Source organism: Mus caroli, unplaced genomic scaffold (genome assembly GCF_978045245.1).
Source record: "Mus caroli unplaced genomic scaffold, Mus_caroli_1 scaffold_9, whole genome shotgun sequence".
Lineage (NCBI taxonomy): Eukaryota > Metazoa > Chordata > Mammalia > Rodentia > Muridae > Mus > Mus caroli.
Genome location: NW_028227264.1, coordinates 2,515,799 through 2,535,273, shown reverse-complemented (window position 1 = coordinate 2,535,273; position 19,475 = coordinate 2,515,799). Strand labels below are relative to the sequence as shown.

The following is a 19,475-nucleotide window of genomic DNA, read 5'->3' as shown; positions in this document are numbered from 1 at the left end:
GCTATCCCGAAAGTTCCCTATACCCTCCCCCTGCCCTGTTCCCCTCCCCACCCACTCCTGCTTCTTGGCCCTGGCATTCCCCTGTACTGGAGCATATAAAGTTTGCAAGACCAAGGGGCCTCTCTTTCCACTGATGGCCGATTAGGCCATCTTCTGCTACATATGCAGCTAGAGACACGAGCTCTGGGGGTACTGATTAATTCATATTGTTGTTCCACCTATAGGGTTGCAGATCCCTTCAGCTCCTTGGGTACTTTCTCTAGCTCCTCCATTAGGGGCCCTGTGTTCCATCCTATAGATGACTGTGAGCATCCACTTCTGCATTTGCCAGGCACTGGCATAGCCTCATACAAAACAGCTATACCAGGGTCCCTTTATCAAAATCTTTCTGGCATATGCAATAGTGTCTGGTTTTGGTGACTGATTATGGGATGGATCCCCGAGTTGGGTAGTCTCCCGATAGTCCATCCTTTTGTCTTAGCTCCAAACTTTGTCTTTTCATGGGTATTTTGTTCCCTATTCTAAGGAGGAATGAAGTATCCACCCATTGGTCTTCCCTCTTCTTGATTTTCTTGTGTTTTGCAAATTGTATCTTAGGTGTTCTATGTTTCTGGGCTAATATCCACTTATCAGTGAGTGCATATCTAATGACTTCTTTTGTGATTGGGTTACCTCACTAAAGATGATATCCTCCAGATACATCCATTTGTCCAAGAATTTCACAAATTCATTGTTTTTAATAGCTGAGTAGTACTCCATTGTGTAAATGTACCACGTTTTCTGTATCCATTCTTCTGTTGAGGGACATCTGGGTTCTTTCCAGCTTCTTTCTGGCTATTATAAATAAGGCTGCTGTGAACATAGGAAATCATCCTCTGTCCTCTCTTCATGTTAACAGACAACAATTCCACTCAACTGTTTGTAAAATGTACATATTGTGTTGACTTTTCAACATTGTTCTTTTGAAAAAAATCTCTTCTTTCCCTCTCTGTCTCTGTCTCTCTGTCTCTCTTTCTCTGTCTCCCTCTCTCGGTCTCTCTCCGTCTCTCTCTGTCTCTGCCTCTGTCTCTGTGTGTCTCTCTCTCCCTGTGTATGTGTGTGTATGCTCATATGAGTCCAGGTGCCCAGAGTGCAGAACAAGGCTCAGAGCAGGAGTTGAAGGTGGTTGTGGGTAACCCAGGTATTGGGAACCTACATGGGTCAGCGAGAAAAGCATGAACTCTTAATCACCGAGCCATCTCTCCAGCCATTCTATGCTACAGACAAGGACATAGAGCTTTAAATCAACTGCCAGTGTGTCTTCGTAGCCTGTAATCCCTACACAAACACACATGGTGCCCCTCTGAAGAATGGGAGCTGCAGTCATTTCTAATGTAGAACTTGAACTCAGGATCATAGCTGATGACAACCTGTTAAATTAGCCTGAGGGCCTAGATTACAACCCAGATTCTAACCACTCTCCAGTAGCTGTTTTTTTTTTTTTTAAACCCAGGAGAACTGATATGATTTATTAAAGAGTCAATACTGGACTAGGAGACAGCTCTGTTGGAAATCTGCTTGCTGAACAAGCTTGTACTGCTGGGCATGGACATATAAATCCCTGGGACTCAGCCAGCCTAGCTATGTCTGAGAGTAGTCCAATGAGAGACCCTGTCAAATAGACAAGGAGAGCTCCATCCAGTCCAATGAGAGACCCTGTCTCAAAAATCAAGATGGAAAGATCCTGGTAGATGTCATCTAAACTCCACATGCGCACATGATTGCAATACATGAATACACACACAGGTTTATAAAATATACAGTTTGTCTATTACATGGATTTTTTTCAATTTTTTAATATTTCTTTTGTTTTTGAGATTCTTGCTTGAGTATTGTAGTTACATCATTTCTATCCCAACCTTTCCCCCACTCCTACTCCTTCTATGCCCCCCACTTTTTCTCAAATTCATGATGTCTTCTTTAATAATTTTTTTTTATGGTTTTTTGAGACAGGGTTTCTCTGTATAGCTCTGGATGTCCTAGAACTCACTTTGTAGACCAGGCTGGCCTCAAACTCAGAAATCCGCCTGCCTCTGCCTCCCGAGTGGTGGGATTAAAGGCGTGCGCCATCACGCCCCGCTTTCTTTAATAATTATTATTGGTGTGTGTATGTGTGTATGTGTGTGTGTGTGTGTGTTCATGCATGCGTACATGCATGGGCATGCACACACATGCATGTAAGCTACTGAGTCCATTTGATGTTGATCATATATACACATGCTTAGGGCTGACCACTGAGACTGGATAACTTGTCTGGGAAGCCGTCCTCAGAGAAGACTGATTATCCCTGTTTTGGCAACCATTGACTTCCTATAGCTCTTTGTCTAGGGGTGAGGTCTTGTGAGATTCCATCCATCCATGCTGAGATATATATATATATATATATATATATATATATATATATATATATATCATGTTTACGTGACCTCAGTGATAAGATCTTATAGGTATAGATACTTATCATATATAGAAGAAGCTTTTGAATTCAACCTACAAGTATGCATAACTGAGGAGATTTTGACATTAGTCATTTCAGATCTTAAAAACATACCAGGAGAAATAATTACAATATATCTCTTTAATGGGGTGTTCATCCTTCACAGTATATTCACAGTGTGCCTTCATCACATAGGACATACGAAAAGAACTTCAAAGTCAACAAAACAGCATCATCTCCACTCAAGAAGAGCTCAACAGTCTGTGCCGGAAGTACCACTCAGTGGAGTTGGAGAGCCTGGGCCGTGCAATGACTGGGCTAATAAAGAAACATGAAGCCACAAGCCAGCTGTGCTCCCAAACCCAGGCCAGCATACAGGACTCTCTGGAAAAACACTTCAGTGGTGAGCTGAAGGGCTTTTAGTCTGAATCATCTGTTTATGAGAAAGGGTTTGGACCAAATGCTGCTCAGAAACTGCCAGCAGAAATTTGACCAAACCTTTTAGTGAGATTAATGTTTCAAATTCACTCCCGCTCTGTGAGATTTGGATGACAGAGGTTCTGTTACAGACACTCTCACCTTTTGGAGACTATCCCCTCTCCCCATGAGGGACCACATATCTGGCCATTTTGATGATTCTGAATTATATCTGGCTCTTCCATATAGGAGCTTACATGTGTGAAGAACTGCCTCTGTTCAAGTGGTCAGAAATGGCTAGCCAAATAGCTACACACTTCACCGTGCTAGGATGAATTGTTCCTATGCGCACGGATGGTAGAAAAGGCCATAGCAATGATAGCCATATGGTCCAGAAACCTCCAACTCTCCATTTCTGTCTCTGAGAAGCTGTCTTCCACGTTGATGCTGGAACATCATTCTTATTTTCCTTCATCTTTTCTAAGTCAGTGTGGTAAAGGAAGTGGTCCCTGATGAGGCCACAAAGAAAAGCTTTCTTTCGGGCTGGGGGAGGGCTCGTGGGTAAATAGCTTGCTATTCAAGCATGAGGCGCTGGGTATGGATCCTCTGCATCCTATAAAAAGCTGACTTGGGTGGCACATGTCTGTCTTCTTAGTGCTGGGAAGGAAGAGATGGATGGATCATTGCAGCTCACTAGACAGATAGTCTAGATGAACATACGAAATCAAGGTTTACTGAGGGACTTGATAGCCAGAAATAACATGTAGAGAAACAGGAAGACAGCTGCTGCAGACTTTTGGCCTTCATACACATACACACACACACACACACACACATACACACACACACACACACACACACACACACACAATGTGCACACATATCTTTAATGCTCTTGAGTACATTTCTCCTGGGATTCTTACAAACTCTTTACCAAAATAAAGGAAAATAAGAGGAAATCAAATACTTCTAGTGCTTTAAAACTTTTTGGTCTCTTTGATGTAATTTCTCCATTCTACCATTAATATTCATGACTGTAGATCTATATTATTGTTTTATTTTTGGAGTGTTTTAAAGAGCAGGAAGGAAAGGACTGGAATGGAGAAATAATTCATTGCAACTGTCCTAGGATTTCACTCAGCATTTTGAATTTATCTATTCTTTTCTGAATTTTCAAAAGGTTCTATGAAAGAATTCCAAGAATGGTTTTTAGGAGCAAAAGCAGCAGCCAGAGAATCTTCTAATCTAACTGGTGACAGCCAAATTCTCGAAGCCAGGCTCCACGATCTTCAGGTATGGGTGCTGATATCCTTATATGGATGCTGTGATGCTGTGGTGCTATGGTGATTCTATGAATGCTCTGGTGTTGTGGTACTGATGTGGATACCATGGTGCTGATATGGATGCTGTGATGCTATGGTGTTGATGTGGATGCTGTGGTGCTGATATAGATGCTGTATTACTGATACGGATGCTGTATTGCTAATATGAGTGCCATGTTGCTGATATGGACCAAGTGATGCTGTGGTCCTGATGTCCATGCTGTGGCCTGATGTTGATGCTCTGATGCTATGGTGATTATATGAATGCTCTGGTGCTGTAGTGCTGGTGTGAATGCTGTGCCCTGATGTCGATGCAGTGATGCTGATGATGTCCCTTCCTTACCACAAACGCAGTCACTGCCTTGTGCCAGACTCAGACTGTTTCTTTGCCTGAACCTTCTTCTTTTGATCCATCTTTTCTTCTTTCCACCATGGAGTTGGCTGTTGAGTCAGAAGGGGTTAGGCAACAAGAAAATTCATCAAAAAAAAAAAAAAAAAGAGCAAGCTGGAAAGTATTTTGATCCCTTCCCTCTTTCTCTAGCTTTTAACCCACTGGCCATTCTTTAAAGTCATTCCAAGTGAAACTTAATTTTAATTTTTATAGCAGCAAAGGCATAAGTATTTTCTACCACTATTGAGAGACTTCTGAGAGTTGTTTGTTTTCTGGGTTTTAATGGAAAAATATATCGTGTGTCTTCTTTGGTCTTCTTAACTTGGGGGTCTAAGTTTAGAAACAATAATGGCAATCACAGATTACTTGGGTTTTATTGACTAAAGAAAATATATGCATCTAGGAAGATTTTAAAGATGAAAAATAGATTCAAATGAGGTTTTAGCCAAGTTTTCATAGCCAATTATCTGAATGCAGCACAGTGCATTATAAAACCAATGTTTATTTTTAAAAAATCAACGAGGCCCACTGTGGTGGTGCAAGCCTGTGATGCTGGCACTCAGGATATTGCCACAAGAGTATCTTAGGTTTGAGGCCAGCCTATACTGTATTAAACAACCTCCCCAAATTCTCTATTAAGATAGAATTATGTGGCCCATTGAATGATAAAATACTGTCAGTAAACCACCATATTGAAAGTCAAGTTATTTCATGTCCAGGCTGGTTTTGGGAAGAGGGATGATAAATTCAGACTTGGAATTGTCCTCTACTTTGTGGAATTCCACACAGAAATATCATGGGGACAATTGATGGAATAGTCTGGAATTCAAGGGAGATATGACTAGCATTTAATTCTGGGATTCCCTTGTTTTGTGGAAGCCCAAGCACAGATCTTCCAAAGGAGAGGTACATTCAAACAAAGGAAGATTGGGTCCTGAGGACTGGACTTTGTATAGAGTAGACAAGAGAAGATGAGGAAGACACAGAGTAGCTGTCTGGATACAGACCTGTTACACTAACACCATGAGGAGATGGGAACTGGAGCTAGGACAGTGTGACATTAGGAACAGGAAACTCTGGTGAGATTCTACTTTTATCTAGCATACTGTTTTCAATTTCTCCTCGTTTCCAATTGCTCTCCCCATCATGCACTGCCTCAATTAGGAGCCCTGGTTTTTTTTTTTAATGAAGATATTTTCTTCATTTACAATTCAAATGCTATCCCAAAAGTCCCTTATACCCTCCCCACCCTTATCTCCAACCCACCCACTCCCGCTTCCTGGCCCTGGTATTCCCCTGTATTGGAGTATATAATCTTTGCAAGACCAAGGGCCTCTCCTCCCAATGATGGTCGATTAGGCCATCTTCTGCTACATATGCAGCTAGAGACACGAGCTCAGGGGGTACTGGTTAGTTTATATTGCTGTCCCTCCTATAGGGTTACAGAACCTTTCAGCTCCTTGGGTACTTTCTCTAGTTCCTACATTGAGGGCCGTGTGTTCCATTCAATAGATGACTCTGAGCATCCACTTCTGTATTTGCCAGGAACTGGCATAGCCTCACAAGAGACAGCTATATCAGGGTTCTGTCAGCAAAATCTTGCTGGCATACGTAATTATGTCTGTTTGGCAATTGATTATGATATGGATCCCCGGATGGGGCAGTCTCTGCATGGTCGTTCCTTCCGTCTCATCGCCAAACTTTTCTCTGTAACTCCTTACATGGGTATTTTGTTCCCCATTCTAAGGAGGGACAAAGCCCCAGTTTTATCCAAGCTCGCCTTGTTAGGCCTTTTCCCTCTAGTCTATGCCTTGCTTCCTCCTTACTTTATTGTCTCAGCTCAACATTGTAATGAAGAATCCTGTTTATAACAGCCACTATCTATCTTACCTTGACTTCCAGGGTGTCCTGGATTCGCTCAGTGATGGGCAGAGTAAGCTGGACGTGGTGACTCAGGAAGGACAAACTCTGTATGCACATCTGCCCAAGCAGATTGTTAGCAGCATCCAGGAGCAAATCACAAAAGCCAATGAAGAATTCCAAGCTTTCCTGAAACAATGCCTTAAAGAGAAGCAGGCTCTCCAGGACTGTGTTTCAGAGCTGGGGAGGTAGGTTGTTATAGTAAATGTGGGTTTCACCACACACAGAAGGACTTTTCAAACACTTGATGGGGACTATTCATGTGAAGACACAAATAGTGTTTGAACTGTGAGTAGAAATTACAATGAATGTTGGCCTGCCTTGAGCACCAGGCTAATTCTAATAAAATAATTGATGACTGCTTTTAAAAGTCTCATTTGGCTTCATTTCTTATGCAGAAAAAATAAAGCCAAGAAATTATATCCACTGGTAATTATACATAACCTGGCTGTATGCCACTTCAGAAAGTTTGGGTAACTCAGAATATTAAAACCAATTTCTTTCCTGTTGTATTTACTTCTGTTGGGATAATCTTGGTAGAAAACAGCTATTGAGTTTCATGGATTAAGATTCCAATCAGTTACACATATACACAGGCACAATCACGTGCACACTTCCATGCATGCATGTGCAGACACACACACACACACACACACACACACACACACACACACACACACACACACACACACATTGATGAAAGAGAATATAACACTGGAGGCAAAACTCCTTGTTCCAGGGAGAAAAGGCATCCATAGGATCAGGCTGTCTTACTTGTGGCAGTCGGACTATTTATGAAAGCTTCTTGTTGAATTCTCTTTATGAGTTGAAAACTCATGAGGCTTTAATTGCTGCAAAGAAGACGTTGTAGTAACCTCAGCTGTCGGGACAGGAATAGACACATGGAGCGTTTTCTAAGATGTCGTTTTTCCTCTTTAGCTTTGAGGACCAGCACAGAAAATTGAACTTATGGATCCATGAGATGGAGGAAAGGTTAAAAACAGAAAACTTAGGGGAGAGTAAACACCATATTTCCGAGAAGAAAAACGAAGTCCGTAAGGTGGAGATGTTCCTGGGAGAACTTCTGGCTGCCAGGTAGGGCTCGTTAGTTACTTGCTTGGTTTCTGGCTGGTTTTATTGGTTGCTGTTGGTAGTGATTTCTTCTGTTCCTGAGTATCTCAACCACCCAGGCTGCCTTCCTTATGGCAGTGGTGTAGCCTGCAAAAGGTGTGGGCCTCGTTTCCTTTTCCTTTCCTCAAGAAATTGGGCTGCTCCTTTATATAACTTTGCTTTAGCTCTTCAGAGATTTGGTTTTAAAAACAAAAACAACAACAACAACTTCATTTAAGCTGGGGGGTGGGGGGGTGGGGGGGGGGTAGCACATGTCTTTAACACCAGCCCTCAGGAGGCAGAGGCAGGTGGATCTCTGTGTGTTCAGGGCCAGGCTAGTCTACAGAGAGAGTTCCAGGATAGCCAATGCTACACAGAGAGACCCTGCCCCTGGATACGGCAGTCTCTAAATGGTCCATCCTTTCATCACAGCTACGAACTTTGTCTCTGTAACTCCTTCCCTGGGTGTTTTGTTCCCAATTCTAAGAAGGGGCACAGTGTCCATACTTTGGTCTTCATTCTTCTTGAGTTTCATGCGTTTAGCAAATTGTATCTCATATCTTGGGTATCCTAAGTTTTGGGCTAATATCCACTTATCAGTGAATACATATTGTGTGAGTTCTTTTGTGATTGTGTTACTTCACTCAAGATGATGCCCTCCAGGTCCATCCATTTGGCTAGGAATTTCATAAATTCATTCTTTTTAATAGCTGAGTAGTACTCCATTGTGTAAATGTACCATAATTTCTGTATCCATTCCTCTGTTGAGGGACATCTGGGTTCTTTCCAGCTTCTGGCTATTATAAATAGGGCTGCTATGAACATAGTGGAGCATGTGTCCTTTTTACCGGTTGGGACATCTTCTGGATATATGCCCAGGAGAGGTATTGCTGGATCCTCCGGTAGTACTATGTCCAATTTTCTGAGGAACTGCCAGACTGATTTCCAGAGTGGTTGTACAAGCTTGCAATCCCACCAACAATGGAGGAGTGTTCCTCTTTCTCCACATCCTCGCCAGCATCTGCTGTCACCTGAATTTTTGATCTTAGCCATTCTGACTGGTGTGAGGTGGAATCTCAGGGTTGTTTTGATCCATCCCATAAGCAGCTTCTAAACGCTGACACCATTGCATACACTAGCAAGATTTTGCTGAAAGGACCCAAATATAGCTGTCTCTTGTGAGACGATGCCGGGGCCTAGCAAACACAGGAGTGGATGTTCACAGTCAGCTATTGGATGTATCACAGGGCTCCCAATGGAGAAGCTAGAGAAAGTACCCAAGGAGCTAAAGGGATCTGCAACCCTATTGTTGGAACAACATGATGTACTAACCAGAACCCCGGAGCTCTTGTCTCTAGCTGCATATGTATCGAAAGATGGTCTAGTCGGCCATCAATGGAAAGAGAGGCCCATTGGACTTGCAAACTTTATATGCCCCAATATAGGGGAATGCCAGGGCCAAAAGAATGGGAATGGGTGGGTAGGGAAGTGGGGGGCGCTATGGGGGACTTTTGGGATAACATTGGAAATGTAATTGAGGAAAATATGTAATAAAAATATTAAAAATTAAAAAAAAAAGAGAGACCCTGCCCCCCACTCCCTACCACCAAAAAAAACCAAAAACAAAACAAAACAACAAAACTTTATTTCCCTTTAGAGAATTACCTTGTGTTCACTGCCAAAAGAAGCTGACGTAACTATAGAAAACTACAAAATCACGCCTAGGACACCCCCAACTCCCATACATGTCCTCATACATCGTAGGTTCCAGCTCTATCCTGCTCACTCATCCTTACAATATCATTAGTGCCTGCGAGCTGTGGCCACTAGGTCTGGCTCTCCCTCAGCCCCTCTCTTCTGCAGTCTCCCTTCAGTGCTGCCCTGACTCCTCCCCTGAGCAGAGTCCCCTTATCTTTTGACACCACTGCCATTTGCAACATTTTGTTCCTTGTGTTCTTGCTCCATTCCTAGAACTTTCCCGTTTTGCCTCGATGGCAAGGTCAAAGGGTTTCCAGTGAGTGCAGCTTGGTTTAGAACTTGGGCTCCTTACTGTGCACCCTGAAGAGCAATGTCTGTCTGAGGCAGGAGACAGCAGAGCCCACTTGCTTAATCAAACAAATCACTGGGATCATAGTCAGAGTAAAAACAGTTGAATTCACACCACAGTCTTTCTCTGCTTCCACCCAGTCCTCTCTATGGTCGAATGTGCCAGTCCTCTTATCTTTAAGAAAAAAATTGCAAACTCCCAGCAGAATTCATGTCATGACTAAAAATCACCCAAAAGTATATGTGGCACTTCCTTCATCCAGGACCCCAGCAGAGATCAAGAGCCATGAGCACCCAATTATATGAATTGGGTATTACTTTATCTAACCTGCTCATATCCTTCCCCAGTGGACTGGCTTTTAATTACAGCAAAGCAGATGTTACAGAAGTAGCTGTTGTGCTGTTGATCAGTGAGTAGAAAGATGGAGAAAAGTCTGTGTGTGTTCAGTACAGACATGATCATTTAAAATACAGATTCAGTACATTGTTGCTGGAATCTGCAGATGTGGAACCCAAGGATAAGGTGACACAGCCACAGTACTTGTTTGGCAGCCCAGTTTGATAACTATTGAGACAGGGCCCCTGGCTGGCTTTGGTTCTGCCTTTGGACACCTTGCCATGGAGAGATGCCCACTTTGCTAATTACTTGTTTTGTTGCTGAGACAACGTACTCCACAGAAGACATGGAGAAGGAAGGCTTGATTCTGGCTTGATGTTCACCGTAGTGGGAAAAGTGGGGGAGGAGTGGCACTGGGGGGCAGGGGAAGGCCAGCCCTCCTATAACACTGAATCAGCAGTCAGGAAATACAGAGTGAATGGAAAGTAGAGCCAGGCTATAAAATGTCAAGGCTCACCCTGAGTGACATATTCCCTCCAGCAAGGCTCCACCTCCCCAAACTTCCGACATATCACTAGCTGCTGGGAACCGAGTGTCCTAAACCTTGGGCCAATGAGGGGGACACTTCACACTTGAACTGTAACAGTCACAGCAGAGCATGGGAGCTTCTCAGAGTTAGGCTAGCAAACACAAATGGAAGGATGATCGAGATGAGCTGAGCCCACTTTCTGGACTGATCTCCTAGAAAGATAGGCTCCACCACTGAGATGTAAATGAAGGAGATATGGCAGAAATGGATTCATATTCCCTGACAGGCATTGACTACATTAAGAAGGCAAAGAGACAGCCTTGTTCCCAGCATCTTAATGTTAAAGTCATATCAGCTATGAGCTCTTGTCTGAATCCTGATCCAATGTCAACAGTCATTTTTCATTCCCCTGGATCCAGAATCCTGAAACTAAAAAAAGAAATTCTGTTTGTCCAGAGAGTCCCTCGACAAGCTCTCCCAGAGAGGGCAGCTTCTCAGCGAAGAAAGCCACAGTGCAGGGAAGGGAGGCTGCCGGAGCACCCAGCTCCTTACCAGCTACCAGAGCCTTCTCCGAGTCACCAAGGAAAAGCTGCGCAGCTGTCAGCTGGCCCTGAAGGAGCATGAGGCTCTGGAAGAAGCCACACAGAGTATGTGGGCCCGGGTGAAGGATGTGCAAGACAAGTTGGCTTTTGCAGAGAGCACTCTTGGGAACAAGGAGACATTGGAGGGGCGATTGTCACAGATTCAGGTATGTGCAGCCCACAACTGCTACCCATTGCTCTGAGTCCAGGCACAAATCTAGAACTGGTCCTTGTCATCTGGGAAGTGTCCAATGAAAATGTGGGAGAGGGGGGAATGAATCAAACACTCAGAGAAACTGTTTATTCTCCTTTTGGGGAAAGGAATGTTTTTGTTTTAATAGCTTTAGTTTTTGTTTGCTTATTTGTTTCATTCAGTAGTTAACCATCAAAGTTCACTAAACACTTACTCTGTTACAAGTGCTATGGGCATTGTTGGGAGTATAGAATAGTGGTTAGTGCCTGTGTTCCAAGAGGTCAGAGACCAGTGTGTGAACTGTTAGTACAAAGCATAGATCTGGGCTGTGAATGGAGTGATAGGGGCTCTTTGTAAACACAAGACAGGAAGACTTCCAGTCACATGACCTTGAACAAGGCCTTCTGGTGGACATTACCTTGAACCATGGGAATCAAGCAGGCAACGAAAGGGAGAAGCTACCTTCTCTGAAGATATGTCTTCATTGGTTAAATTCATTTTTGCTCACTGAACCCACTCAACAAAATTGTAATTGTTGACTGGTGGCCCAAAGTTTTCCAGAAATTTAAACTGGTCTTTGGACCCCATACTTCTTATATCCAGCTTATATCAGTCTAGCCTAGTGTCTATGTAAATTTACTGCTTTCATTTTATGATGAGATATTCCCACCTTAGTTATCTTGGCTGGTGAACAGGAGGTGCAGTGATCAGGGTGTGCATGCCTGTGGCACTGTCCTTCCTCAGTCACCAAACACCTAGGTTTTTGAGTCTCTCATTAGCCAGGAGCTCCTGTAGCAGGCTAGTCTGGCCAGCCGGGAAGCCCCTTATCTACCTCTCTCTGCCTCCCCAGAGCTAAGAATACAGGTACATGCCACCACTCCCAGCTGTTTGTTTGTTTGTTTGTTTTTTAACTTATTTACTTTATGTCCCACTCACTGCCCACCTCCCAGTCACTCCCTCCCACAATCCTTCTCTCTATTCCTCCTCCACTTCTCCTCTGAGCAAGTGCCCCTCCCCACCAGATATCCCCCACCCTGGCACATCAAGTCTCTGCAGACCTAGGCACATACTCTCCCACTGAGAGCAGACAAGACAGCCCAGCTAGTAGAATATATTCCATGCACAGGCAACAGCTGTTGGGATAGCCCCTGTTACAGTTGTCCAGGACCTACATGAAAACCAAATTGCACATCTGCTACATATGTGCAGGGAAGCCTAGGTCTAGCCTGTGTATGTTCTTTGGTTGGTGGATTAGTCTCTGAGGATCCCCAAGGATCCGGGTTTTTATGTGGGTTCTTTTATGTGGGTTCTGGGGATTAAACTTAGATTTTCATGCTTGAAAACTGACTCATTTCAGACCTTGGCCCCTTAATTCTAGGAAGCTGCCATTGTTTAGCATAAGAGGTTTTCATTCCCACTGACAGACATTTCCTTCTCTCCCCCCCCACCCCCCCATCCCCCAGGACATTCTCCTTATGAAAGGTGAAGGAGAAGTAAAGTTGAATCTGGCCATTGGCAAAGGGGACCAGGCCTTAAGAAGCAGCAACAAGGAGGGGCAGCAGGCGATTCAGGATCAGCTGGAGATGCTCAAAAAGGCGTGGGCTGAGGTCATGAGTTCGGCTGTCCATGCGCAAAGGTGCAACAATCTTCTCTAATGCTTATTTGCCCAAATAAAACCCAGCAGTTTCCTAAAGCCATGGTGCAGCATCTAAGCAGCCTGCAGTGGAATTACCAAGCAGGTTATTTTTGCTGTGTGCAGGCATTGCCTGTCTTTGCCTGTGTTTTATTCCCCAAGGGGCAGAGTCTAGTGCTGGTATGTTAGTGTGCTTTGCGTCTGTGTTTTCTTTTCAAAATATTTTTATCCATTCTCCACAACTTCCACCCAGTGTCTTTCATGGAACCTTGCACATAACACAAGCTTGGGGAAAATATCTCATTTTAAGTCAAGAATATTTAAAGAATACTTAATAATAAGTCAAGCAATTCTTTAATAGGTCTTAGCTATTTACAGGCACATGCAGGGAAGTGTTGTTACCAAATTATAGTGCTGATGACCAAGTTTAAAGCATGTGTCTGTTCCTCATCCTGGAATTATCACACTGAGCCGGTGATGTGGGATGTGTGTGTGTTATCACAATGCTATAGATGTCCAGGCGCTTAGTGGCTAAGCTTCAGAGAGCTGAAATTCCATAAAGTGGGGCATGTTCTCGTGCAGCTGATCATTAACCCGTTATGAAGATTTTGGAGCTGTAACATTATGGTCTGATTCCACCCTGGGGTGGACTCTCTAAAGGTGATCCAGTGAGGTTACAGTAGTGTGGTGAATACCACAGACCAGGGAGCATATCAGGGAGACAGGATAGAAATGGATGCTCGCAGATATAATTAGATATGAGCAAGAGAATCTGCAGTGCCCCATACACAGCAGGATAAGGAAAGTCACAATTGAGTAGTACACATTTCAGAGACCTAGGAGGAAATGTAGTGGAAAGTCTCACCCTAGAATGAACGTAGAACGTTGTCAAGAAAGAATGTGCTTAGTTTGATTCAAACACATATCCATGTATCGAAATACAACATGGTCCCACTAATACACACAGCTTTCTGTGTAGTTTAAAAATTAATCTTAGTTGATAGGAAAGAAGCAAAGGAAGAACAAAGATGGGAAAGGAAGGGAGGGAATGTAGATCTGTGCTGTGCCCATTACTGATGAAGAGGTGGGGAAAAAGTGTGTCCTTGTTTATTATAAATGGAAGCCTTCACCTTCTCTGAGTCTTCTCTCAAATTATCTTTACATATCCAGCTATCTTGTTGGATAAAACACTACCACTGAGAATTAGATTAAAACACATCCAGAATCCGTATTCTGGAACCTCTCTACTACCTAAGGGCTCCAGAAGTGGGTCCCAAAGTGACCACAACAAATATATAAGCAGAAGATGCTGTGCCATTGAGGTCAGAAAAGGCACTGCAGCTGTCTCCTACCACGCAGGCAGCAGCAGGGCCACCTAACATCGGCATGGGATTTGTTTGCCTTTGCCTCAGTTCTTGGTTTTACAGTAAGAGGCTTTCTAGGCAGACGGGACATCCCATCTCTGTCATAACTCCCAGTGATCAGCAAAGGAAAGAGTGGGACCCTCTGGGGATTCTCCCGTTCTATAGTAAACTGTAGAGCATAAACAATGCCCCAGTGGTTGGCACCTGGCCAGCTTTCAGCTTTGTAGAATGTGAATAGAGATGCAGGAGGGCTGGTTTTTTTTTTTTTTTTTTTTTTTTCAGATGTTACAGAAAAATGTTAAATCCAAGAAACAGATTCAGAGCTCTGACTCTTATTTTGGCAAGAAATTAAATCTGACAGCTCCATGCTGGGTGGTTTCCTTGTTGCAGTGATTGTGGCAAACAATGAACCAAGACAAAAATCCGTTTTGCCTGCTAGCTGGGGAGACCTTCCAGAGGCTCTGACTCAGACTGTAATACCAAGAGTTTTCAAAAGATCCTGAGCTGTGGCAGAAGAAGGTGGCTTTGGTGACTTCTGGTGTATGACATCGATTTAGACTTTTTAAACTTTCAGGAATGCTTTGAGCCTATGAGTCTGATATGATAGGACTCTATGAGACTACATGATCATACCAATACAGAATACTAATACATACTAATTCAGAAGCAACAATTTGAGCAAGAGATGGAAGTTCATTAACTATCTTATTCTGATTCCAGAAAAGCAGGGTACTAGGCAAGAGGTGCCAGGGACATTCACTCAGCATGAACGTAGCATAGTCTGTGTTCTGGTCTATTAATTACTTCCTAGCAGTTTGAGTGGTGGTGGGGGGGGGATGACAGAGAGAGAAGATGAAATTAAGGAGGGAGTGAGACAAGGAAAGGGAGGTGAGGGAAAGACAGAGAAGAGAAAGGGAAACGAGGAGGGAAGGAGAGAGTATTAAAGTTCAATAAGAGTCTTTCCTTATGTCATTCTGGAAATCATTTATTTTCTATTAAGAAATCTGGGGACCTGACTGTTAAATATGTGACTGTGTTTCCTATAAATACATTGAGTCTTCATTTAGTCACATGTTTAACACAAAAGAATTGGCCTTTATGTGTGCATAGTCTAAAACCATAGTATTTACCCAGGCAAAATACTTCAAATTTAGCTGGGAGTGAACAAGTAATTACATCTGATATTAGTAATATAGACTTTGCACTAGAAAATTTAAGAACTGATTTGTGCTAAGCAGAATTTAATTAACAGTAGAGTACTAAGTTTCCTAACCACAATGTAATATATAAATTATCTGTTCACTTGAGACAATTACCATTTGGAAGATATATGCCTAGGTATGTGTGCTCATGCACACACACACACACACACACACACACACACACAGCATCAGCTCACTTAAAATTCTAGCATATATTAACTTTGAAGAAACCATACCCTATTTGTGGCACATCAAAAAAAAATGTTTCTCCCTACCCTCAAAAGCAACATTTCATTACAATAAGCAAAGCACTTTAAACAGATCCCTTGGCCTTTATTTGTGTTTTGGTAGAGACAGCAAAATTGAATCTCAGTTTTACAGTGTGTGACCCTCATTCCAGCACCCTGGAGTCTGTGATTGACCAATGGAATGACTATCTAGAGAAGAAAAGCCAGTTGGAGCAGTGGATGGAATCAGTGGACCAGAGACTAGAGCATCCTTTACAGCTGCAGCCAGGGCTCAAGGAGAAGTTTTCCTTGCTGGACCACTTTCAATCCATAGTGTCTGAGGCAGAGGACCACACAGGAGCTCTGCAGCAACTAGCAGCAAAGTCCAGGGAGCTCTACCAGAAGACCCAGGATGAGTCCTTCAAAGAGGCTGGCCAGGAGGAACTGAGAACTCAGTTTCAGGACATAATGACTGTGGCCAAGGTGAGCTTTAGACCAATACAAAAGCTTCACTTTAGAGGTGAGGAGCTTCCATGTGTAGCTCAGGGTAACCTCAGGCTCACAGAGATCTACCTACCTCTGCTAGGAATGGTTTCTTTTTAAGATATTAAATTCATGGAGGCTTGCTCCTCTTCTTGCTGTCTTGCTCTGTCTCTGCTTGCCTTCCCCCCTCTCTCCCCATCCCTTTTCCTCCTCTCTCTTTATATACTCATGGCCAGCCACTACTCCTCTACCCTCCCCCCTCTCTGCTTTTCTCTGCCTCTACTACCCTCTTAACTCCCCTCCCCATGCCTTGAATAAACTCTATTCTATACAAAAAAAAAAAAATCACGGGGAACCCAAGAGTAAAACCTGAAGTCTTCTGTGCTACCTAAAAACCTCTATCGAGTGTCATTTCACAATCTCGTTTTTGCAGTGACTACGACTGTTCACACAGTTTCTCTTTGTTAAATAGGAGAAAATGAGGACAGTGGAGGACCTTGTGAAAGACCACCTCATGTACTTAGATGCTGTCCAGGAATTCGCAGATTGGCTCCACTCTGCAAAGGAAGAGCTTCACCGCTGGTCGGACACATCTGGGGATCCACCAGCTACCCAGAAAAAGCTGTTGAAAATCAAGGTGAGCATTCTAGCCGATATTTTTCTGCATCGATCCACAGGTTCTTCAGTATGGTGGCAGATTTGTGATAAGGACTTGGTGGATAAGATTCTGGGGGGTTTGTTTGTTTGCTTGTTTTTAATGTTTTCTTCCTAGTTTTGCTTGGTGTTTTATTGTTTTGTGCATCAGCAACTCTAAACACAAAGTTCAAGAAAGTAATTGCAAGGAATTTAGTTCCACTTATGAGCAAACTGTGGGCTGACCTGTATGTGTTTCTTATGCAGATGTACATATTGCTGTACTAGGAGAGTCTAAGAAAACAGTGCCCGATTGGACTGACAAAAACCAGTGTAGCCTGAACTTGAAAGTCTTTTCTGAAGCCAAAGGGCATTCCATATCATCTTTCATCTCCTGACTTTCTAGCTCTGTTTTTGGAAAAGTCACTTCTATCAATGCCCTCAAGTCTTGTTGGAAATACAGAAAAGAGTTAAAAAAAAAATTCCAGAACCAGCTCTAAGGAGCTTCGGAAGCCTAAGTGAGAGAGTCATATAAAAACTGAGCACAATGCCTGGCCATGAAGTGCACTGAGGAAGAAAGTCCAGTGGGTTTGAGAAAGAGACGGATGGGCTCATGATGGAGTGCCAAAGTCAAGGGTGAGCCAGGCATGGTACTACACACGTGAATACTTTAGAGGATAGGTAAGAGGACTCTCATCAGTTCAACACCACCCTGGTCCACACAGCAAGTCATAGACCAGTAAGGAGTGCATTGGAAAAACCTGTATCAAAAGAAATTAAACAAATACATAAAATAAATAATTAAGCATACAAACAAGTATAATAGCCAGGTGTAAAAGTTAAGTCTTTACACTAAACTCACAGAGGCCTTACCTAGGGAACATAAGTACCCGTAGAGAAGCCTGTGATGTGGGGGAGATGTTCAGTGATGAGCAGATCAAACTTGCACCACTAGGGGAAAGTAAAATCCAGGAGGCACCGAGTTCTCACAACAGTCTTGAAGGTCAGGAGGCTCATTTGAAGAGATGACATTATCAACTACTATGACATAGTCTGTAGTTGAAGTCCCAGAGCAGGTTGGGTCTATAACATGTCTAGCAAATAGAATCAGGACCACAAACTCCAAACCCAGGTGTGCTTCAGGTTAAAAGAGTTTTGAAAGAGAGGGAAAAAGAGGAGAATTGCACGGTCACCATGACTGCTGATGTTGAAGGTCGCCTCTGGGTTTGACACTTGGGCTCTTTGGCAAGCCTGAGAGCCATTTCCACTCTGAGAGTGGTGCGTGGAGTGAAGGACCTACCAGGTTGCACAGATTTAGGAGGGAATAGACAGTAGTGCTAAATCAAGCTTGTGAAAAGTTAACCTGAAACCCTTTGAGGAGGTAAAGGAAGTATGACTCCTGCCCTTTGAGGCTCAGCCTACCCCCATCCTGTGGAATCCCTCACTCAGAATATGCAAAGTGGAAACACAGTGTCTACATGGATGGACACATGAGTGGACATGCATGTATACGTAAAGAGTTTAAATACAGGACAAGAAAATCTATGCAAAATCTAATCTGAAGCACTGTGAATTACAATGCCCTAATTGACGATCTGGACGAGGGCTAAGGAGATGGCTCCCTATGGAGGAACACTTGCTCTCCAAGTATGAGGTCTTAAGTAGTTCTCAGCACTCATGTAAATATCTGGGCATAGTGGTGAGCCTGTAACCCCAGCACTGTTAAGTGAGCAACAGGTGGTTGCCAGTCAGCCTAACAAAAACGGTGAGCTTCTGGCTTCATGAGATATCTCAACTCAAGAAAGCAAAGCAGAGAGAGACAAAGAAAGACTCTTGATGTCCCATTCTAATCTCTGCATGGACATGCAGAAGCTGTGCACACCCGTCCACTTGCGTGCATCACACATGCAAGCGCACACCCTAACACAAAGGTAATCCATGTGAATGGAATCAGAGTCAGCAAGCGTGGACGTACCCTCCCACCAAATGAAACTGAGGTAATGGATCTGAGGGAATTGAAGAAAGTGACCTTTGACAGCAGACTCTTGGAAGTCCAAAATCTGAAAAATGTCTGTAAGGTTGAATATCATGTTCTAAAGCAATCTTGTTAGATGTAGCACTTTCTAAGCTATAATTTTTCTCTTTTTAACCACAAACCACTCTATGTACTGATGAACAAACATAACTTTTAGAATCCTGCTGCCAAGAAAGGCTCACTACATACACATAAACTACCGTGTGTAAGAACACGCCTACACATATGTAAAATTATGTCTCACGTTATTGTGCTTTTGACTGCCATATAATTGGGCACTGTAAATGATCTACATCAAAGTGTGCCTCTATTGTTTGTACCTTGAGAAGACAGATTAACCTCAGGCTAATTAAGTAAAATGCAAAGTGTGTTATATGGACTAGTTAAATATGGACTAGTTAAAATACCTATTCTGCTTCACACTTCCATGATACATGTATGAACTCAATGGCCTGATTTTCTGTGGTTAGCTTGTAATTGGTCTTGTTTCCTCCTCTTCCTCGTCCTCCTCCTCCTCTCCTGTCTCTTGTTTCTGCCCTAATAATCTTCTTCCTTTCTACCTAACCAGGACTGAAG

General features: G+C 43.2%; 1 protein-coding gene across 15 annotated transcripts in view; it reads left to right on the top strand.

Annotated features, from left to right (window-relative positions):
- Syne1 (spectrin repeat containing nuclear envelope protein 1) overlaps nucleotides 1-19,475 on the top strand; it is a 504,890-nt gene that overhangs the window by 233,807 nt on the left and 251,608 nt on the right. For all 15 annotated transcript variants that reach the window (XM_085842609.1, XM_085842616.1, XM_085842617.1 and 12 more), the window contains 8 exons: nucleotides 2,672-2,879; nucleotides 4,074-4,186; nucleotides 6,509-6,714; nucleotides 7,466-7,621; nucleotides 11,005-11,296; nucleotides 12,786-12,958; nucleotides 15,922-16,231; nucleotides 16,704-16,868. In XM_085842609.1, the coding sequence (XP_085698735.1) occupies nucleotides 2,672-2,879; nucleotides 4,074-4,186; nucleotides 6,509-6,714; nucleotides 7,466-7,621; nucleotides 11,005-11,296; nucleotides 12,786-12,958; nucleotides 15,922-16,231; nucleotides 16,704-16,868 (1,623 nt within the window). The remainder of the gene's footprint in view (nucleotides 1-2,671; nucleotides 2,880-4,073; nucleotides 4,187-6,508; nucleotides 6,715-7,465; nucleotides 7,622-11,004; nucleotides 11,297-12,785; nucleotides 12,959-15,921; nucleotides 16,232-16,703; nucleotides 16,869-19,475) is intronic.